This window comes from Xiphophorus maculatus, chromosome 1 (genome assembly GCF_002775205.1).
Source record: "Xiphophorus maculatus strain JP 163 A chromosome 1, X_maculatus-5.0-male, whole genome shotgun sequence".
Lineage (NCBI taxonomy): Eukaryota > Metazoa > Chordata > Actinopteri > Cyprinodontiformes > Poeciliidae > Xiphophorus > Xiphophorus maculatus.
This window is the reverse complement of record NC_036443.1, coordinates 12212157-12232298: the sequence shown is the minus strand read 5'-3', so window position 1 is coordinate 12232298 and position 20142 is coordinate 12212157. Positions and strand designations below refer to the sequence as shown.

At 38.6% G+C, this 20142-nt stretch overlaps 2 protein-coding genes across 2 annotated transcripts; both read right to left on the bottom strand.

Annotated features, from left to right (window-relative positions):
* On the bottom strand, positions 1-4554 carry srm (spermidine synthase). Its single transcript, XM_005808203.3, has 8 exons — positions 4335-4554; positions 3966-4086; positions 3751-3843; positions 3047-3200; positions 2872-2955; positions 2100-2245; positions 1847-1969; positions 1-988 (listed from the first exon to the last, which is right to left on the bottom strand). The coding sequence occupies exons 1-8, from the start codon at positions 4463-4465 to the stop codon at positions 971-973; spliced, it is 870 nt and encodes a 289-aa protein (XP_005808260.1). The 5' UTR covers positions 4466-4554; the 3' UTR covers positions 1-970.
* A 1555-nt stretch (positions 4555-6109) lies between these two features.
* On the bottom strand, positions 6110-17828 carry exosc10 (exosome component 10). Its single transcript, XM_005808202.3, has 25 exons — positions 17654-17828; positions 15520-15656; positions 15095-15218; positions 14904-15008; positions 14494-14653; positions 14305-14413; positions 14150-14225; positions 13271-13381; positions 12961-13104; positions 11879-12069; positions 11173-11329; positions 10733-10881; positions 10544-10594; positions 10341-10452; positions 10185-10232; positions 10034-10109; positions 9847-9956; positions 9431-9523; positions 9270-9338; positions 9081-9186; positions 8931-9004; positions 6744-6921; positions 6566-6630; positions 6417-6493; positions 6110-6333 (listed from the first exon to the last, which is right to left on the bottom strand). The coding sequence occupies exons 1-25, from the start codon at positions 17774-17776 to the stop codon at positions 6303-6305; spliced, it is 2676 nt and encodes an 891-aa protein (XP_005808259.1). The 5' UTR covers positions 17777-17828; the 3' UTR covers positions 6110-6302.
* Positions 17829-20142: the final 2314 nt, after the last annotated feature.

Genomic DNA, 20142 nt, shown 5'->3' with positions numbered 1-20142 from the left:
TTTGTGTTACTAATTTATTACAGTTCATAACTCTTATAAAAACAAATTCATTACTCATGTACAACTCCACGGCTCAACACAGATCATGTTGACTCAACAGTTACAAGATTTCCACATGGAGAGAGGTCATCAGCATCTTGCAGTAGGAGAACAGATTCACTACAAAAGCAGCCATCCTATCAGAAGGTAAATCCCTAATTCTGCAAGCCAAAATTGAATAATGAATTTAATCTTAAAGGGTGTCCACTTCTTGCATTTCGGACCGCAGTTAGATTCTTAGGTCTTTTTTTTATTTTCTGACATTCTAATATCATAATAGAAAGCTTTATTTATACCTGATGTTCAAAGCTACACATCAGCTAATCGTCATTTTTCTCAAGTTGGTGATACTCTAAAATTAGTCAAACACTGGCCCGAGAACTTGAGCGTAGGACTCTACAGAATGTTTTTTTTTTCCATAGCACAGTGCTAATATCAGGCACTATAGGTCTGTTGTGTTACTGAATGATGAGAGGCCTGGACGCCCAGTCGTGATATATGGATGCTGCATATTATTCAATGAACAAACGTAAAAAACAAAATAACCGATGTGCATCCGACGTACACAGATTACATATCTACATGGTCTGTAACATCCAGAGTCTGACAGTACATGGTTGGAGAATGAGGTCAGGATTACATCACAATGGTCTTCCAGTCAGTCCAGTCCATTAAACAGCTCTACAAAAATTATCGGACATTAACTGGAGTTTAAAAAGAAAGAAAGAAAAAAAAAACAGCACATGTTCGTAAGACTGAAGGAGAAGAACACTGATGGGGTAGTGATCCAGTGGGTTCCCACCAAGTGATTTTTCTCTTGGGTGACAGTGACCTATGATGAAGAGGTGGCAAAGTCATGGAATGAGGGGATTTTTTTTCTTCCATGTGTTCTGAGGGTCAAGCAGAGGAGAAGCATGTCTTCTGTTCCAGGTTATGCTTCACCGAGTACCTGAAAAAGATGGAAAAAAAACAAAAAAACTCAGTTAAATCTAGCAACAACATGACAAAACTCACAAGTCATGTATCGGTAAATACGCCAACTTGCAAAATTATCTATACACATTGAATTTTTTCTTATATTGTATTTTAGTAACATTGTTAAACCAGTTTTAAGTAGTAAATAACTGTAAAGTGAACTTAAAATTGCTGGCCTGTCATACTTTAAATAACTAAGTGCAATTCAATCCTGTTACTTTTGGAAGTTATCCAACTAATAAACAGAGTTTTGTCACTTTTTCTTGTAAATGTCTGATAAATCAGCAAACATTTGAGGGGGAAAAAAAAATCTAACTTTACAATGTCAATGTCAGAGATTTAATATAATTTTTTTTTTCACAGAACAAAAACAAAATTCACAGGAATTTTGTTTTTCTCACAAATGTACAACTTTGACAGAATATTCAAGTCTTTTCTGTAAATGTGTGTAGTTTTTGGGTAGAAATTTACTCATCAGCAGCCATTTTTTCCCCATATACAATTACCCTAATAATTCATCATACACTGCTCAATTCATAAAAGATGGAAAGGAGGTTGGACAATTGCAACCTGCCAAGACATGTTGGTCTATATAAACTTAAGGAGGAAGCCATTAATTAAGGAAGCAGCAAAGAGGCCCACTGTAACTCTAAAGGAGCTGCAGAGATTCACAGCTCAGGTGGAATTATTGACAAATTAATTTTTTGTCATGCACTGCACAAATCTGGTTGTAATTATTCATCATCCTCCTACTTTCTGTTGATTTGTTGTAGAATTCGCAATAAAACATGGAAGATGGTGATGTTCACAAAATGTCACTGTTGCAACTTACCTTTCTGGCAAACTCAGGGAGGATGAAGGATGCTTTGTGAATATCAGGGTTGTAATATTTAAGGTTCATACTTTCCATTTCTTTTTTAGTGAGAGCATTCACTGGTTCCCGGAAGTTTGTCTCCTAAAAGTCAGGTCAAAACGTGTTGAGAAATAGTTTAACAACAAGCCATCTATAAAAAATAAAAATGAAAACAGAAAAAAAAAAGAAAATCAGGAAGTCGGGACAAACGGGAACGGAGAGGGATGCTTACATGATTTTTACTGCAAAGCATAAATCCAATTTGGCCGCTTGGATAAGTTGGGATTGTGCTGTAGGCGTAGTCCACCACAGGGAAAAGCGTCTTGCAGAAGGTTTGCATCTCCTTTATCAGCTCCAAATGGAGCCATTGACACTCTCCTGTAAATATTAAAGGGAATGTGATCAGCTAAAAAGCTTCCTTCATAACAATATGCTCTCTGTTGTTCTACTTGGCTTGTCTGACTGAAAGCCAAGTAGAAATCAGAAATAAGTAAACCTCTAAAAAAAAGAAAGAGGCAGCTCCATGAAGAAGTACTCGTACTCCAGTTTTATTTTAATTCCCCAATGTGCTTCAGTGTATTTTATCAAGACTGCATGTTACAGACTAACAAAAAACAGCTTCTAACTGAGAAGTGGCTGGAAAGCAATACATTGTTTTGAAATCATTTTATAACTCTCTAAATAATTTGGGTAGGCCTTCACCGGCTTTGAAGATGTAGAGATGAATGTATGTGAACTCTTGTTTTCAATGTAGCTCATGCATAGTCATAGAGTATAGAGGAAAACAAAACAACAAAAAAATCAATAAAACCATTTTATAACTCCTGACTCAACCTAACCTTCCCAATTAGTATCCCAATTACGTGCTAGTTTATATGGTGTGTTATAAATTTCCTGACATTGCCTTGAATTTTTCAAAATTACTGAAAATTGCAAGGTGTATGAATATTTCTGAAAGTGTCAGGCATTATAAAAATTTGCTTCAGTCATTATTTTAAACTTACCCTGGGAGCAGAGAATGCCGCCGCTTCTCAAAGCTGCTTTCATTAGCTGATAGTAGGACTCCTTGAACAGACTCTCTGCAGGTCCTGTGACACAAAAACACCGAACTTGGAATTAGACTAGAATCAAGAAAGTGGGGGGGGAAAAAAGAAGAAAAGAAGGAAAATCAACACTCACCTACTGGATCAGAGGAGTCGGTTATAATGATGTCAAAGGCATCCTGGTTTTTCTTCATGAATTCGAAGCCATCGCCAATATGGAGGGTGACCTTGGGACTGAAAAACCCTTTAGCCATTCCTGGGAGGTACTTTTTTGATACCTCTATGACATCCTACACAGGAGAGAAGGTCAGCTTCCATGAGAAGATTTCTCAGAGTTTGTTTACTCTTGGATGATGGTAACTCTTTTTCTTTTGTTCCTTTCAACTTTTCCCTTTAGGAGAAGCCACAGCGAGTCATCTGTCTCCATCTAAACCATCTTATGCAACTTTTTCTCTCACAATAACTGCCTTTATGTCCTCCATTCATAAATCACTTTTAGATTACTGTAATAGAGATGTTAAAAGATTTCCTAATAATAAAGGACTTTCTTCTTGCCAAATATTTTGTTGACACATTTCCCCACCTGAACAGTAGATCTTTGCAGCTCCTTTAGTTACAATGGCCATCTTGGCTACTTGCTTGACTAATAATTCATGTTCTCCATCAAATCTCATACTTTCACAGAGTTCCCGAAGAACCTTTTTACGTTTCGTCATGTTCTTATCACAAACTGCAAAGCACCAACATTTAGTAGATCATAAAAGTAAAATGAAAGGAAAAAAATTTAACTAGTTAATAGACTGAGCAAATATTTAATTATATCAGTGCTGTTGGTCCCACCTCATCTATCTCGCAGAGAACTGCCGACTCCACCAGCGGGTGCTTCACCACTTCCCTCAACACTCCACCATCTCCACCACCGATGATCAGCACCTACAAGAAGCAGAAGGAAAACGCTGGTTGTTGACGGTTTCTGTCGTGACAGATTGGAAAACCCTGTACGAATGCTGAGTTCATGTCCCCTGGATTGCACAACAGCAGCTAGCAGGAGGTACCTTTTTGGGGCCCGGGTGGCTGCACAGAGGAAGGTTGGCAATCATTTCTTGATAGGCGAACTCATCCCTCTCCGTGCACTGGATCACCCCGTCCAGAATCAACACGTTTCCATAGGTTTTACTGGGAAAAAGGAAAGAACAGCAATAAGGGAAGGGGGCTTTATTATAACCTGTAATCTACAACCAAGTAAAGTCCCATTTGAAAGCTGGCTGCCTAATAGTAGACTGCATGTTTAATCATTCATAATGTATAAATTTGTGGGAAAATTCAAACATATATAAGTGGATCGAGCTATAGTTTTCTCAATCAGTGCTGGTTGACTGGAGCTAACAGCTATTAGCCACAGATGTAAGAGCTAAAGCACTCACCTCTTGAAAACCATAACATCTTGAAATTTGGACTTTTTGTGGTAGAGAACCTCCTCCACCTGCAGACTCATCGCCTGCCCGGGCCACATCGCGCAGGACTCTGTGAACCACCCATCCTTAATGCGGTCCATGACAGCTGCCCACAGCCACAGGTAGGAACACTAACGCGAGTCGAAGAGCAGCAACGTGAGCAATTTACGACTACAAAGCCGTTTCCCGACATCTTAACATGCTGCTTTGCATTTTGACCAATGAGATAGCTTTGACGTAACACATGGAATTATGAGAACCAATAGTAAAAGGCGGGTAGTGTGTAGTTTGTTTGACGTGGCACCGTGGTCGCCGCCCTGTCTGCTGTGAGGAGCCCCACGTTAGTGACGGGACTTCCGACCGTATTCTGTGATCCGATTAATTTGGCTCGGCTCAGCCAAAGATAGTAACAGATAGTTCTTTTACATTAACATTTTAGCTACTATTTTATATAAACAGATTATATTCAGTTAGTATGCGTGCATAGACAGTTTTAAAAACTTCTAATATAAAAAAAACATAGAGAAATACCAAACATTGTGTTTAATATGCGCTGTAATTTACTGTTACTACAAAATTATGTAGTGTTTCGATACTGAAATGTCCATTTCAGTCAATGGTTAATTTTTGTAAGAGCATTGTAACATGTATAGCCAATATATGATGTCTGTCTCTAGTTGGACATATACAAGAACAAATAATGTCACACAAGGTTTAAAATACAAAACAGAATAAAAACAATAATTCAGATCACACAATCCAATAAAAAACTAATTCTCAGACATATCAGAGGAATGCTTTATGCAACAACTATTTTTATCTGATAATTACCTTTTTTCCCATTACAAAATTTGTTTAGTGTAATGGAGGTGCAGATAACGTCCAGCCAGCAACAAGCAACAGGCGAAATAGACCCTCACCAGAATCCCTGTCCAACACGTCACTTTAAAAATCCCTACATTTGAATTGCTTTTTGAGTCAGCTGTTTCAGACTTCCCAGATATGATCCATTTGTGAAGCGAAAAATATGGTTTATCTTATTGTGTCCCACCTCTCTTCTGTGGACATGGCTATCAAGATAATTAAATAAGATTCTCAATGTGCTCAGCCACAGTCCACATCTCACACACAAAACTGAGCTTACATTAGCAAGATAAACTAAGAGAGAGAGAGAGAAAAAAACCCCACATATCACCAAAAATACCTCTCCCTGATCTCCAGTTTAGTTGAACCCAGAACTGGCCAGCGACTTATAGAAACACACAATGTAATTTCTGGATCACCCAGTAAACCCTGCAGTCTGAAGCTCAATTTCTGGCTTCTTTATCAAAGGTTCCAACTTTTGCATGGGGGAAAAAGTCTAAATCAACATTAAAATAATTAGCTGGAATGCTATACATATGAAAAAAAAAACTATTAAGCATTACAATATAATTTCTTTTAAAACTTAAAAGTCTTCTGATAAGACTTTGCCATTTTAAAAGTACAAAAACAGTCATGGGTCATCGCCTCCGAACCACAGTGAGGATGGTAAAGTTTAAAAATTTAGACAACAATGTCAAAAAAAATGTTTAAAATAAAATAATTCCAATCATAAAACTATTCAGGCATTGAAAATGTGACATCTTTAATATTTCCCCCTCACTTCCACAGGAATAAGCCATACATATTTCACATCCAGGCTTTTGAAATCTTAAATGACCAATCAACATTCAATTTCACACGCAGCTTCAAAACACAGACTGTTTTCTTTTAAAACCAACTTTAATAAAGAGTTATGTGCTTCCACATATTTACAGGGCAGTATCAGAGGTGGAGGAAAAACACGTTCAAAAATTCATCAGTTCTGAACAACTGGGTTTCCCTTGAGGTCAGGGAAAAAAAAGGAAAAATGCATGTAATCCAGGTGATTTAAAAAGATGAGGAAAAATGCAGAGTCTATCTCTTGGGCCAGGCATGTCGGAACCCTCTGCAGGTATTAAACAGAATATTTAGCATGGGAGATGTCTGAAAATGCAGAAACGAAGAAACTTTACTGTTCTCAATGTTTACCTGTCTGACTTGCCCTTCATGTACGACATGCTTCTGTTTCCTGAAGAGAAGTTGTTTTTTTGTCCTTGAGGACGTTTCTGCTGGCAAAAGAGTTAAATTCATTAGGCATAAAGAAAATATATAGTTTTGTAAATAAACCACAAACGCACCTTTTTCCTAAATTCCTGGGCTTGTCGATTTGGATCAAACTGCATGTTGTCCTTAGCTTTGGAGCCTGTGAAGCAGAGCAGGAAACTGTCTGTTCACACTGAGCATCACCGGAATTTGGATTAAAATTAGGATGTGGTATTTTCAAAGGAATAAAAAGACATGATCAAATAAGCCTACCATCAAAAACTTTAAGATCTGACTGAGCATAGTCAAAGGGTTTGAAGGTTTCTTCAGAAGGAGGTTCGGTCTTCTGGGATTTCTCTGCTGATTTCATCAGCTTCTTACTCGGTTTGGGAGTCATCTCTCCAACCTCGCTGCCACCCCTCGCTTTTTTCCTTCCACCATCTTTTGAATCCTGAAAAAACATTGGTCAGAAACAAATTAAAGTAAAAGAACTTAGTTTGTTTTCCAAAAAAAACATCAACGTTGTCTATGTTAACAATCGCTTGAGTTAAATGATAAATATTGCAAGTCTGTTACTTCGTTGGACATGTAAACAGATATTTTTCAAATTTTCAATTATCATTTTGCCAGATGATTTTTTTAACAAACAAGGGATTATGAAAAAAAGAAACATTTTCCAAAGAAGTTTAAAAATTAGACACGTAACAACTTCAGTCCACAGTTTTAGGTTCTTCAAATCTAAAATACTCAATTGTGAAAAATGTTTTTATTATTATTATTTTAGGGCCAAAAACAGGAGGTATTTCTGAAAAAAATAATACACATGATCCAAAAAAAGACAGAGCTAATTTTTAAAAGATATCTTTATAGTCATATACAGTACTTCTAATTGCACATAGCAACTAGAAATGTACAGTTGACTCATGAGACCATGTATGTGATATTGGGCTTACCAGACAAGATTCTATTAATATATATTTGTGAATTGAATCAACATTTTTTTTCCATGTTCACAAACAGAACAAAGCACAGTCTGGATATTTCTGAAACATTTAAAGAATTTGTAATCAATATAGAATTAATTCAGGACATTTTTTGCTGAACCCACAGCACAGGGGCTCAGATTGTCAACCTAAACAAAGGACTATCAGATCTAGTTGAGGTTAAAAACCCCCCCAAAAAAACAAACTCAAAAAGGATGTTTGGGTCATCAAATAGCAAACAAAAGGCTAACATCAGAGCCTTACATAAATGGCAAATCTTTATCTTCCACTTTCTATTAATCCAACTACTTAAATAGAAAACAAAAAACCCAACGTTACAGATTTAACTCCACTGATACATTAATTTTTTTAAACACAAAATTGACTAGATTTTAACAAATTTCTTTTTATATTTGAAAAGTTACTATCTTTATGTAGTCGTAAAGTTGTTGTATCAGATCTTCGTTGCTGGATATGCGTTTATATGGATGACTGCTTCGTGCTTTTTAATTCTGTTTGAAGACAGAACAAATAATGGTGATAAACCCCGATTATAACCTGTCAATGTTAATGCAATGCTATTCAGAAAAAAGTAAAAACTCTTTTGAAATAAAATCCTAATTAGACAAAAAAAAAAAAAGAAATCTTTGCTGCCAAGGGGCCATCTGAAAGTGACAATTTGCTAACATCACAGCCAATATTTCTCTGCAGTTGGCAGGTGGACGACTGCTACTTTTTGCAGAGTTTCTGCCAATATCTCTGACTATGATCCATGCCACCAGACAGCGCTAACAAGCCGGCATACAGGGATACTTTCTCTCTCTCATCGTTACAGACTGAATAACTTTGGCACTTATCCCACATGCATGCTTTTCCTCCTGCAGGAGAGAAACAGTAAAGCTGGCAGGAAGACATGCGGAAATCAAAGGGCGTGACCTCCTTTTATTCAAGCTCACCTTTTATACGGAGTGAAGAGTGCAGATAAAACAGAACATGAAGGAAAGCTTGTTTATGAGTAACTCAGCAGGTATCATGTAATACCCTCAGAGAGAGAGCGATCTAACAGCAGGGCGGCTTCAGAGGAGGAAGAAGCTCCCATTTCTCCTCAGTAGGGAAGAAATGCACAATGAGGGAAAGAAAGAAATAAATGTCTTCGGCGCTGCAAATCCCACACTGTGCGCTTACTCTTCCCCAGGCATGTAATGTGACAGACACAAATATTTTAAAAAAATGTAACAAGTATGCTGCGGCTGCAGGCTGGCAGATGTAGTTCACCTGCTTGTCAGTCAGAGTGTTCCTTCTGCTGGAAAGCCAGGTGTGTGTGGGGGGGAAATGAAGGCCACCGCACGGGGTTAAACTGACTGTTAAAGCGCTCTCCTTAAAATGCGGCGCCAGACTTGCTGGCAACATGGAACTCAACTTTCTCATCAAACTTTTACCAGGTAAAGCGGAAAAGACAGCAGAGTGAATGGCTTACTGTTGCTTGCTGGCGAACAGGGACGATGTTCCGCAGAGACTCCTGATAGCTCTGTTTAGCCTTGGTTCTTTCCTCTGTAGAAAAGAAAAAAAAATCAGAAACATCCAGCAAAAAAGCAGTTACCTTAGAGATAATTAGATCCTGTTTTACCTGACAGTTTCTTTGCTTTTTGTTTTGCTTCTTCCTTTGATTTCTTCTTGACCTCCATCTCTTTCTGCTGCTGCTCAGCACTCTGCAGTTTCCATCGCTTGCTGATCTGTTCAGGTAACAAAGCAGACCTATGACAACAACTCAATAAAAAAGAAAACACAGCAGCCACAGCAGAGGGGCTCGGATTACCTCGAATATTTTTGAAGACGGGTCAAACTTGGCGTTTTTGTTGACGTGCGCGCCGGTGGAGGGCAGATACTGAGGTTTCGAAGAAAAAAACCCAAAGGATTAAAAACAGTGTGATGAAAGTCAGAAATAATTCAGAGGCCTGATGTTTTCTTTTATTTTACCATTCTGAAAGGATTTTCAAAAGACTCTGTGATACTCCTGGCTTTCATCTGAGCTACGGAAAGGGATTTTTGGCCAGCAGGAGTTTCCAGTTCCTTTGAAAGAAAGAAGAATTCTAATAAAAACTGTAACGCAGTTTACAAACAGAGCAGCTGAATAAGCTTACCTCCCTTCTAAAACTATTCACTCTCTGAAATCTTTTAGATTTGGTTATAATACCTCCCTGGACAGCAATGTCTTGATTATGTCTAACAGAGTATTGCTTCAGCCACTTTGATCAAATAAAACAAAACAAACTAACAAAAAAAACCCAAATGTTAAGTTCTACAAATTTCTGGTTCAGAAGGCACATGCCACTTTTTTTTTTTAATTTGTAAAAGAAATGTTAACGGGTATGAACACTTTTGTAAGGCGTTACCTTAAACAAGGTGATTTTAGCTGGAGCTAACAAGGAGCTTATTTTCTGCTCATCAACGTCCATTTTGTAAACCTCCTCTGAGAACAGGATTCCTTGTTTCACTGGGACTTCTGAAAATTGACAAATTATTAAATGAAAACAATAGTCCCTTATGATTTTTTAAAAAAAGTGCAACATTCAAGTTTACCATCAGCAATGAGCTGAGGGTGGCTGCTCTCAGACCCCCTGGACGTATCATGTGGACCAAACAACGGGACTTCTGCCTGGATACAGAAAATCATTTATTAACCCAACCAACGCCAAACCGGTTACTATCTACCAAAACGTCTTCAGCCAACCTTTTTGATGGTTGTGAGTCCTTTCTTCTTCTGAGCTGCCACCTCAGCCTGTGAGAATAAAGTGGAATAATTCCAAAGTTAAATGTGGAAGTGGCGCTGGCTCGCCGGCTGCGCGGTGAGTGGCAGCTCAAACCGCCGCCGTCAATCTCTCCTCACCTTCAGGAGCGGCATTTCCCTGCCCTGCTGCACCAACAAGTGGAGCTCGTTGACCTGCTGCCTCACCAGCGGCGGGACGGGGTTACAGCAGGCGATGATGCCCTGCGGCTCTCTGAGGAGTTAAATGACAAAAGAAATTCCTCTTAATAAAAAAGAGAAATACATGACACATTAAAATGCTTTATAAATGGGATGGGTCTTACTTGGGCATCTCTTCGGATATTTTGATCATCATATGAGTGGGGAGGACGTATCTGTAAGTAAACAAGTGGCCATTAAAACAAAACAAAACAAAAAGTCATAGCAAGTGGGCTCAAATAAGTAGATTCACATATAAAAATGGATCCGGGACATTTCTAGAACAGCGGGTCCAGTGAATTCACACAGCCTACCCGGTGCTTTCATCTTCCTGCCTGGCCAGCTTGTCTCTCCAGGCGTACAGCAGCCTGAATGTGGTGAGCTGCTGGGTGTTAAAAGACCTTTTCTGCTTCCTCTGCAGCTCTAAATACGACTCCTCTGTGAAGATCGGCTTCATGTATTTCTGTCGGTAGAGAGAGAGGAGGTCGGTGAGGCGAAATATGACAGGAGGTAATGAAGAACATTACGGAACAAAAAAAAATAAAAGAGTCGTTTGTAATTTACACTTAAAAATGCTAATGAAAATACCAATTAGTCATCTGTGCTGTTTCTCTTAATGCTTGCCGTTACCCACGCCTCCACTGAGTTATTAAATAATTATATACTCAACACACATCGCTTCGATGCAAATGCACCAGTTTGGATCACAGGAAAGCATCTGAATGATTAAACCGAGGCGAGACACGAAGCAAACCTTGAACGAAACGTCTTTGCTTTTGTTCCAGACGCACTGCAACAGGCCCGGCTGGCCGTGGTTCGACTCCAACAGCTGCGCCCGCATGCAGTCGTAGATGTAGAGGAGATAGTGCGTGTCCGCTCGAGCATATTCGATCATCTCTTCTGGCAAGGGGCTGCAACATAATGTACGTTTAACTTCTCTTCTTTTTAAGTAATGTTAAAGAAGAAAAATGTGAAAACTCCCAACTTGAAATGCAGAGTGTTGCAACAGTATTCACACTTTTATATTTAGTCCCACTGAGTTGCTTCATTTTTTTTAAACCTGCATAGATTTTAAAACTGGACTTTCAATGGTTTTCTTCACATAATAAATTACTTCCTGTCACTATTGATTAAAGATCAGTTTTCTGGAGAGCACAACTAACACTTAATGATTATCTGCACTGAATTTTATTTAAAGGTAGGAGAGAAAAAGGCGGTGAACACAAATGCCTGCCACACTTTTCACAACTTCACATCATCATCACTTTCTGTTTATGTATCATATAGAAATCCCAATAAATTACACTGATGTCTGCTGGAGTAAGCAGCAGAATTTGGGGAGTGAATACTTTTGCAAGAAACGATAACTGTAAGTTAAAAAGAACAAAATGTAATAATGTCTTAGGTTTAAAAAATAAATAAATTTTTAAATAGATAATTGGTTCCAGCCGTCAACGCACCGAATCCTCCAGTCAGCCAGCTGGTAGCGTTTGTCCGAGTTCACGTTGCAGAAGTTCTTCAGTAAATGGTCCAGAGAATGTCTGGCCAGGTTCAGGGCTCGACTCGCCTGATGGGTGTCAAAAAGGTTGACAACGTACAAGCCAAAGTCCCTCTGGAGCCACTCGATGTCAGAATCAGCACCGTGAAAAACCTGGGGGTAGGGAGGAAGTACATTTTGAATGGTTTAAAAAAAAAAAAAGACTACATGATGAATTTTCCATTTGGATCCTTTTTTGCAATTCAGCTGGCAGTATGAGCCCACGCAGCACACTGTTTCCAAAGGTGTCCCCCGCTGAGTGTGAATCATGTTGGCTCCCACACATCACAAGACACCTGCCAACTTCATCAAACTTGTCTGAATAGGATTGCTCTCACAGAGAGCATCACACAAAGTCAGAGCTTTATATTTAAAATAATGTCAATTACAACTTCTGACTGCTCTTTCAGCTTGGGAAGATTACAAAGATGATCTGTTTCACTTTGGTTTTAATATTTCAAATATTATTAGTCAAAGTGATTTCTCACAGCAACAAAAGACTCCGTCTGGGTAAAGGCCAGTTTGCTCAGATTGTTGAGCTGGCCTGGCATAAAACATGCCAAAATATTTAAAAGCGTTGCGCCAAGAGAGCTGTCTGCGTTTAATAAAACAATGCGGTTCAGAAACACAACGATAAGAACACAAAACACCAGGAAGTAAATGCAGAAAACTATTCCTGGACTTAACCCAACAGATTTTTTTTGTGTGTGTGATTTACAGATATGCTAAAAACGTAAATAAGGGCTGAAGCTTTGTGCTAATCCTTCTTTCAAATAAAATATTAAATCCCACAGCTCCAAACAGGCAGACCAGCAGGGGTCAGTGCAATTTCTCAACAATATGCTGAGGCAGTATACAAGCCTCTATGATAAATTCTCTATAAACTATAGCAAGAAACAAAACCTTAAAGAGTAATAAGCTGCTGTAACTAAACCAACTTTGTCATGTATTTTTATACTTTCAGGCAGCATACAGCAGAACTCATTCATGGAGTCGTTTCTTTACTTTTACGATAGTCGGGTCAGTGAACGCCTCGTTCAGAATGTGCATTTCGCTGCGGAGCTCCAGAGTGTCGATGATGAAGTCCTCCTCTCTGGTGGAGATCTGCATCAGGCAGGTAATGCCGAGGAAGCTCCGGTAGGAATGGTGCTGCCGTGGAGAACAAAACAATAACATGTTCAAAAGATTAAAAAAAAAAAACAGACAAAAAAAAAACCTCTACAAGCATTAATCACATAAGACCTAATAATGTATCGTTCTATGGTTCGAGTTCTGTTCCTTTTATTTTGATTTGAATTAAAACTCATCTGCATACCTCGAGATCCACTGCAAATTCAGATAATCGGCACAGCTTCTCATTCAGAGCGACCAGGTCCTCCAGTGAGTCAATAAAGGAAAGCTTCGTCTCGGCCATCGGCTTGTACATCTACAACACAAAAGGTAGATAAAACATCAGAGTCTTCAGTGAAAATATGCAGCTAAGTCCACTTTTAAGTCAAGAAGTCACTGTGTTATATCAAATAATTAAAGAACAGGAGTTGCAATTGATTAAATGTCATCTTTTTTAAAAAGATGGGTTGTTAGCTGCTTTAAAAAAACCTCAAGAGACCACAGATCCTAAGCTAGGTAGAAAAACAAAGTCAAAGTTTACCCCAATAACGTTGACAAAGCTTCAGCAAAAGCTTTCCGGACAAAGACTTTCCATTGCCTAAAGAATAGTCTTATCTGGAACACATAACGATTTCCTTTTTTTTTTCTTTATTGGACAGCAGAACATTTTCACTTGTATAACTTTACAGAGTCTAAACCTGTAAAACCCATTAAGTAAATTTTAAGCAAAGGTGCTTAAAATGGACCAAGTGCGACAGAAACAACAAAAGTAGAATCCAAGTATTATTTTAGCAGACTTAGAGGACTGTAATCTACAGCAGCAACAGAAAAGGATTGGTTTGACAGAAGTGAAGCCAACCACTACAAATTACACCCAAAAATAAATAATTAAATGTCATCTGAGTAACTAAAAATAACCGTTTCAGAAAATTGAACTTTTAAGAAAGCGGACTAATCTTTACCCAACCACAACTTTCTCTAATCAACAGCAGTAATTTAGAGATGGGTCTTAACATGCTGCACAAAGAAAGCTCCAGCTTGGTCTGGGTTTATGTTACATGATGACTTCATCTGACCGTGTTACCTGAGGCTCCGGCTTGGACAGTAACCTTTCTGGTATGGTGAGATGGTCCAGTTCATACTGGTATGGATGTGCAAACCTACATGAAGCCAAACCGTTACATTAACAAAGAGACAAAGCACAACAATGTTCACGTTACACAACAGCACAAGTCTTACATGTCATCTACATGTTCCTGAGTTCTCTGCTGGTGGATAAAGTCAGCCAAGGCAGCCGGGACGTCAAGGTCCTCTGGCCTCTCTTTGCGTATTTGCTTGTTTGAGAAATCTGCAGTTTGAGAAACGTCATCCGCTCAGAAATGTCGGGAAGGTAAAACGGCACTTATGAGGGTAAAAGGCTTGGCATACATGTCGGAAGTGGCTTCAGCGCATTCGGCTTGATGAAGATCTTGGGAACGAAAGGCGTATTGCTGTTGTCAACTTTCTCCTTAAATTTCAGTTGGGGCCTCGCAACGTTCTTGGCGTGAAGGAGTCGGAACGTCTCCGATCGGCTGCCAGAGCTGGAACCCTGGAAAAAAACCGCCCAACAAAAAACAAAAAAGGTGTTAGGCACCAAAGTCAACATTATGGTAGTTCAGCTATTTGACTCAAGCGTACTGGATTTAGAATATATCTAGGAGTTAGAAGACACCTCTGATGGAGAACTTTAGCTTGACTCCACTGGATTAGATGTTTGGATTAGGACACACAATGCTAGATTTGGTTCAAAACCGTCACTGAAACGGCAGCAAGAGAAGCTGATAGGTCAGTTATCTCACCTTGCGATTCCAGCTGGACACAACAATTTTTGGAGGCTGAAACCCGGCAGGCATAACGGGATTCTGGCTCCTGTTTACCCCGTCGGCTTCGTCGAGGAGAATCCCCTGGAAGTTGCGCAGCGGAGCTCGGTTGGTTTGCAAAAATATCTTGATTTTTAATTAAAAAACAGTTCCCTAGATAAAAGTCTTACCGCTCTTTCAAGAATAACATCATTTGAGTCCACAACCAAGTCAAACCTCTCCTCCAGTCCAGTGAGCTTGTTCCGGTCTCTTATGTGAGATCTGCAGCCATGATGCTGCATTATCTGACTCATGCTAAACAAAAAGACAAAATGATAAATAGCTCATGTTATCTAGGCTGGTTTTTATACAGATAGGCGTATATTTGACATAAACTTTCAAAAGCAGGTCTAATCATACAAGTTCATTCAAGTTGAGGAGAATATGAAAGTAAGCTAGGAAAAAATAATAATGAAGGAGAGTATGTACAGGCTCTGGCAAAAGTAATCATAGAATAACAATAGCATAAATGTGCAACTTACATGTAGCTTAATAAATTAAAGAAAAGGTGCCGTCCTATAGAAAGGAGCTTGAAGGAATGTAATTAAACACTTACCAGTGCAGAAGCTTGTCTCCTTGACTTTCACAGAACTCCTGGAAGCCTGGAAAGCTCCGATAGAAATCATATTCATCTCCTGCTACAGGTAAGCCAGCTGAGGCTTTAGTGGCTGATATCACAGCCCCCAAACCATACTGGAGAGAAGAAATGAGGAGAAACTCACCTTAAAAAACATTTGTGATATAATCAAAGTGGCGATTAAGAAAATGTCCTAAATGATTTTTTTTAAATCCAAAGACAGCTGGAAGAAAATGTTAGCTTATGGCAGTTTCTGGACTATGATGTTAACTACTTTTTATACCTGTTATCTTAATACCAGCTTTGACTTAAGTTTGTAGCAAAACCTTTTTACTAGTCTGCTACACATGTTTACTGCCAAAGTATTTTATTTTAAAATAGGTGATTTAACTTGAAGAAGCATAAAGATAGACTTTAATGTGTACCAAGTTAATCTTGCTGCGGTGGGAGGGGGGGATAGGAAAGGCACAGCGTTTTAAAATGATATACAGTTTTGCCAAATAGGCAAGTTCTAAGATAATTATGCAGTATTTTTTCCTGTTACGTAGCTACTTATAGAAATTAACTAACAGACTATTTGGTTGACTATAAACTCCAGCTTTGACGCAAGTTAAAACAACAATAGCATAAATGTGCAATTTACATGTAGATTAAATATAGCAGATCAAGCAACTGGAGTTCAAAGCTGTCATGACACAAACCTATTAGTATAATAGTGATATATTCTTCTAGAAATACCTTAACGTTTTACTAAGTACTCTTATTTTCAAACTTCAGCAAACCTGAACATTTAAATTGCCAGTTAAAAGAATATATATAGGTGTTTATAATTAGTATAATCTTGAACCTCAAAGTTACCTCACACTGCAAAGAGATATTTAACCAGTGTTGTATAAAGTACTGAAATCTCAGAGTCAAGTAAAAGTACCTCTCCAAAATACGACTTTGGTAAAAGTCCAAGTCACTGACTGAAATGTTACTTGAGTTAAAGTCTTAAAGTATCTGAAACTTCTTGTACTTAAGTATGGAAATTACTGTAAAAATGGATGTACTCAAGTAATGTAATGAAAAGTACAAGTAAAAAGTAAAACAAGGCAAGTTTGAATGACATTTCTTATATTTTGGTAAACTTGTCAAATAAACTTAAAATAATGTACCCAACCAAGTGCAGGCAAAATGAAACCTGCTAATAAATTGTTCCAGTTTTAAAGAGTAGCACATGTTAATGGTTTGTGGTTTTGAACTTGCATGCCTTTCCTATATTCGTTAAATTTAGTCTAAATTGCTATCGCTATGGCTTCTGTCCCCCATTGAACTAGGGTGACCAGACGTCCTCTTTTTCCCGGACATGTCCTACTTTTCAGACCTAAAAAGATGTCCGGGGGGAATTTAAAAATTGTCCGGGATTTTGGTCAATTGCCTCAAAACACATTACATAGCTTACAGTGCATTATAGGGCACGGCGCTGCGTGTCACGTAATCCCTGAGCCGCGTCAGTGCGGGCAGCACTCTTCTCTGTACGTCCCTCCCACCCGTCCGGTGCAAGGTGTTCTGATTTCCCCAACAATGGGAGAAGCGAAACAGGTGTATCCTATTGGAGGTGATGAACAAGCCCAGGCAAGCAGGCTACGGACTTTGTTCGGTAGCCTGCTTGCTACTTGCTAATCAGTAGGTGGGGTCAAAACACTTTGTTTCTCTCTCTCGCTTTTTTGTAACGAGTAACTAAACCACACATTGAAAATGTATCGGAGTAAAAGTACGCAATTAAGTTCGGAAATATAGTGAAGTAAAAGTGAAAGTCATCAAAAATTTTCATACTCCAGGAAAGTATGAAGTACTCCAAAATATACTTAAGTAAAGTAGTGAAGTATTTGTACTTTGTTACTATACAACACTGTATTTAACAACAAGTTTGACTAACGAAGTATCAGCTACACTAAACTCAAGTCAAGCACCGTTGGGTAAATGTGATTAAATGTCACATTTAGATGGTTTGTCATGTGTTAGAGATTTTCTTAGGAGGCGAGTAGACTAGCAGCACATAGCCGAGCTAACAGCGGCTCATCCACGTTGTCCTCTTTCCCAGGAGAAAAGATTTCTGGGTCAGACTCACTTTAACGAAGGCGTCTGCGTCTTTAAAGCCAGGACAAATCTCACTTTCCTCTCTGTTGGCGTCTGGATCATCATCCAGAGAGCCACTGTTGGTGGATTCCTTCTTCTTGGAGGCTTTCATCATCTAAACAGTGCTGTATACATGCGTGCCACAGGAAGCAGCCCTGTGACTGTTTTCTTCGGAGACGAGCTGAAGACCGGTAGAGGAACTACAGCGCCCTCTGTCTGTGGAGGAACTAAATGCAAAATCACCGGGTTCGAAATCGAGTTATAATTATAATACTGTAATTAAAAATTCACTCAGTTGTATCCTAATATTGTATATGTGTCAGAATATATTTTTCATGTGTCTGTCAAATAGACCTTCACATCTGACTTGTTAGTCTACACACCGTAGTTTAAATTCAACAAATAGCATTGTACAGTTTTAGTCACTTGGCTTTTATTTAAATTTAAGCTAAAATAAATGAACACAATGTCCTGCAACAAGCATACCAGTAGTTCACATAATAAGGGAAACGTTATAGTCAGAAAGGTACAGGATCATGAGTCACAGCTAATTTAATCATTTCTACTGCTTGCATTTGAGATGGGAAAATCTTTGATGCCCATGTTCAGTTAGTTAATAAAGTGAGTAACAGAATGCTTCCACAGTTACCGGTGAGCAAAAAATTAAAGGCGGCTAAATTAAGGAATAACTAAATAATAATAATAAAAAAGAACATGAGAAGGAACACGAATAATCATTCTTAACAGTGAGTCAGGGGTGCAGTGGTTGCTGGTGGGCTTAACTGAAGGTGTGCCACAACGAATATTTGCTGAGGTACTTGTGCAATTAAAAAAAAAAAAACCAAACAAGAAACCACCATTATGTGATGTTTAGAGTATCTTCAGATGCCTTTTGCAATGTGGACTAAATTCTGTTCAGAATCTTAATTGCTTCTGGATACAAATCTTGCAGGAGCAGGTGCTCGTCAGCAGTGCATCCATCCAATGCAGCGACACTGCAGACACAGCAACATCTTCTCTGTATTGCCTCATCTCCTCCACCTTGGCAGAGAACGATCCACCAGCGCGCTACCGCCATTAGGGGGCAGTGTGGACATTTTCAATCTGTGGTAACCACGGGGCAGCAGTTGCTGCACTGGGAGAACCAATGTGCACCACTTATGCATTCACAAGCATTTCTATATGAAATATGTCCTGACCATATCTGAATTTAAAGCGTTTCGCAGTGTTGCGCTACGACGTGAAAATACTCATTGTAAATCTTTCATCTCTCTTTGTGTTAACATCAACCATGCAGAGCCCAGTGTAGTGGTCCAGCGGTCGATAGCATGTGAAGAGCCAAAGTATTGACACACCAGCTCATTATAAATGATCTGTGGGGAGAAACCTCTCTTTTCTTCACTTCCCATTCGAATCGATCTCTTCACAAGGTCCTCTCTTTCTTATTATCTTAAAAGCATCTCTGCAACACTGGTTCGATCAATACCTCACAGCAGTGTTCCGTGTCATTCTGTTGTTTTGGTGGAAACTCTGAAGTTCACAAATTCACAAATAAACTAGATCTAGTGAAAGAGACAGAGAGGTGCGAAGCATAAAGCTTGACACTTTAAGGTTTAGACGGTGTGTTCTTGAAAATACCGGATGTGGAATTATACTCACATTTCTTTGATTATGATCTTAATAATGATGTGCAACAATACAATTAATGTTTCAAGCAAAAACTTTTATGGACTGTTTTCCTTATCCAGTGAAGAGGATATCACTGCAGCCTTTTACCCCCATTTATTAGCTTTTTCATAATATCATCCATTTTATAGGTGCCATGACACCCCGAGGCTCTACTCAAATTCCTCCTGCAGTAAAAGACACTAAAACTGCTGATGCTGAAAATGACCCCATCCCACACAGAATAATCATAGAAAAGCAGAAAAATCCACAAAGAAAATCCTCAGTGAACTGCTTTTATTAAGTCCCTCGTTTAGAAAACACAAATGCACCAAACAATATCATACATGCACATCTTCCGCATATCAAGATCAACTGTTCACTTTTCAATGTGAAAAAGTCTAAGGATCTCACAGAGATCACCAGGACATAAAAATACTGAGGAATCACAAAGAAGAAAAGGCCAAGCGTTGTTACCCAAAACTCCAATAGTTGTTAGTTTTACCACTTTTACAAATTTAAAGTATCTTATACTATGTATGTTTTACAATCAAGCTTACTGATTGCAAAAGAAAAAAAAATGGAAAAACTTTATAAAAACACAAAATGTTATATATTTGTGGTCTATTTCATCAGTTTGACCACCTTGCAACATTTTGGAGCAGTGCACCAAAGGATAGAGACAGCAGCTGGTGCAAGGTGGAAGTCATGTATTTTTCAAATTTAAGCTTCGAGTGACTAAAGGAATTCGAAATAAGACACCAAAATCAACTCATTGTGGTGTCCTAAAAACATGAAAAAAGCCTTAAATAAATT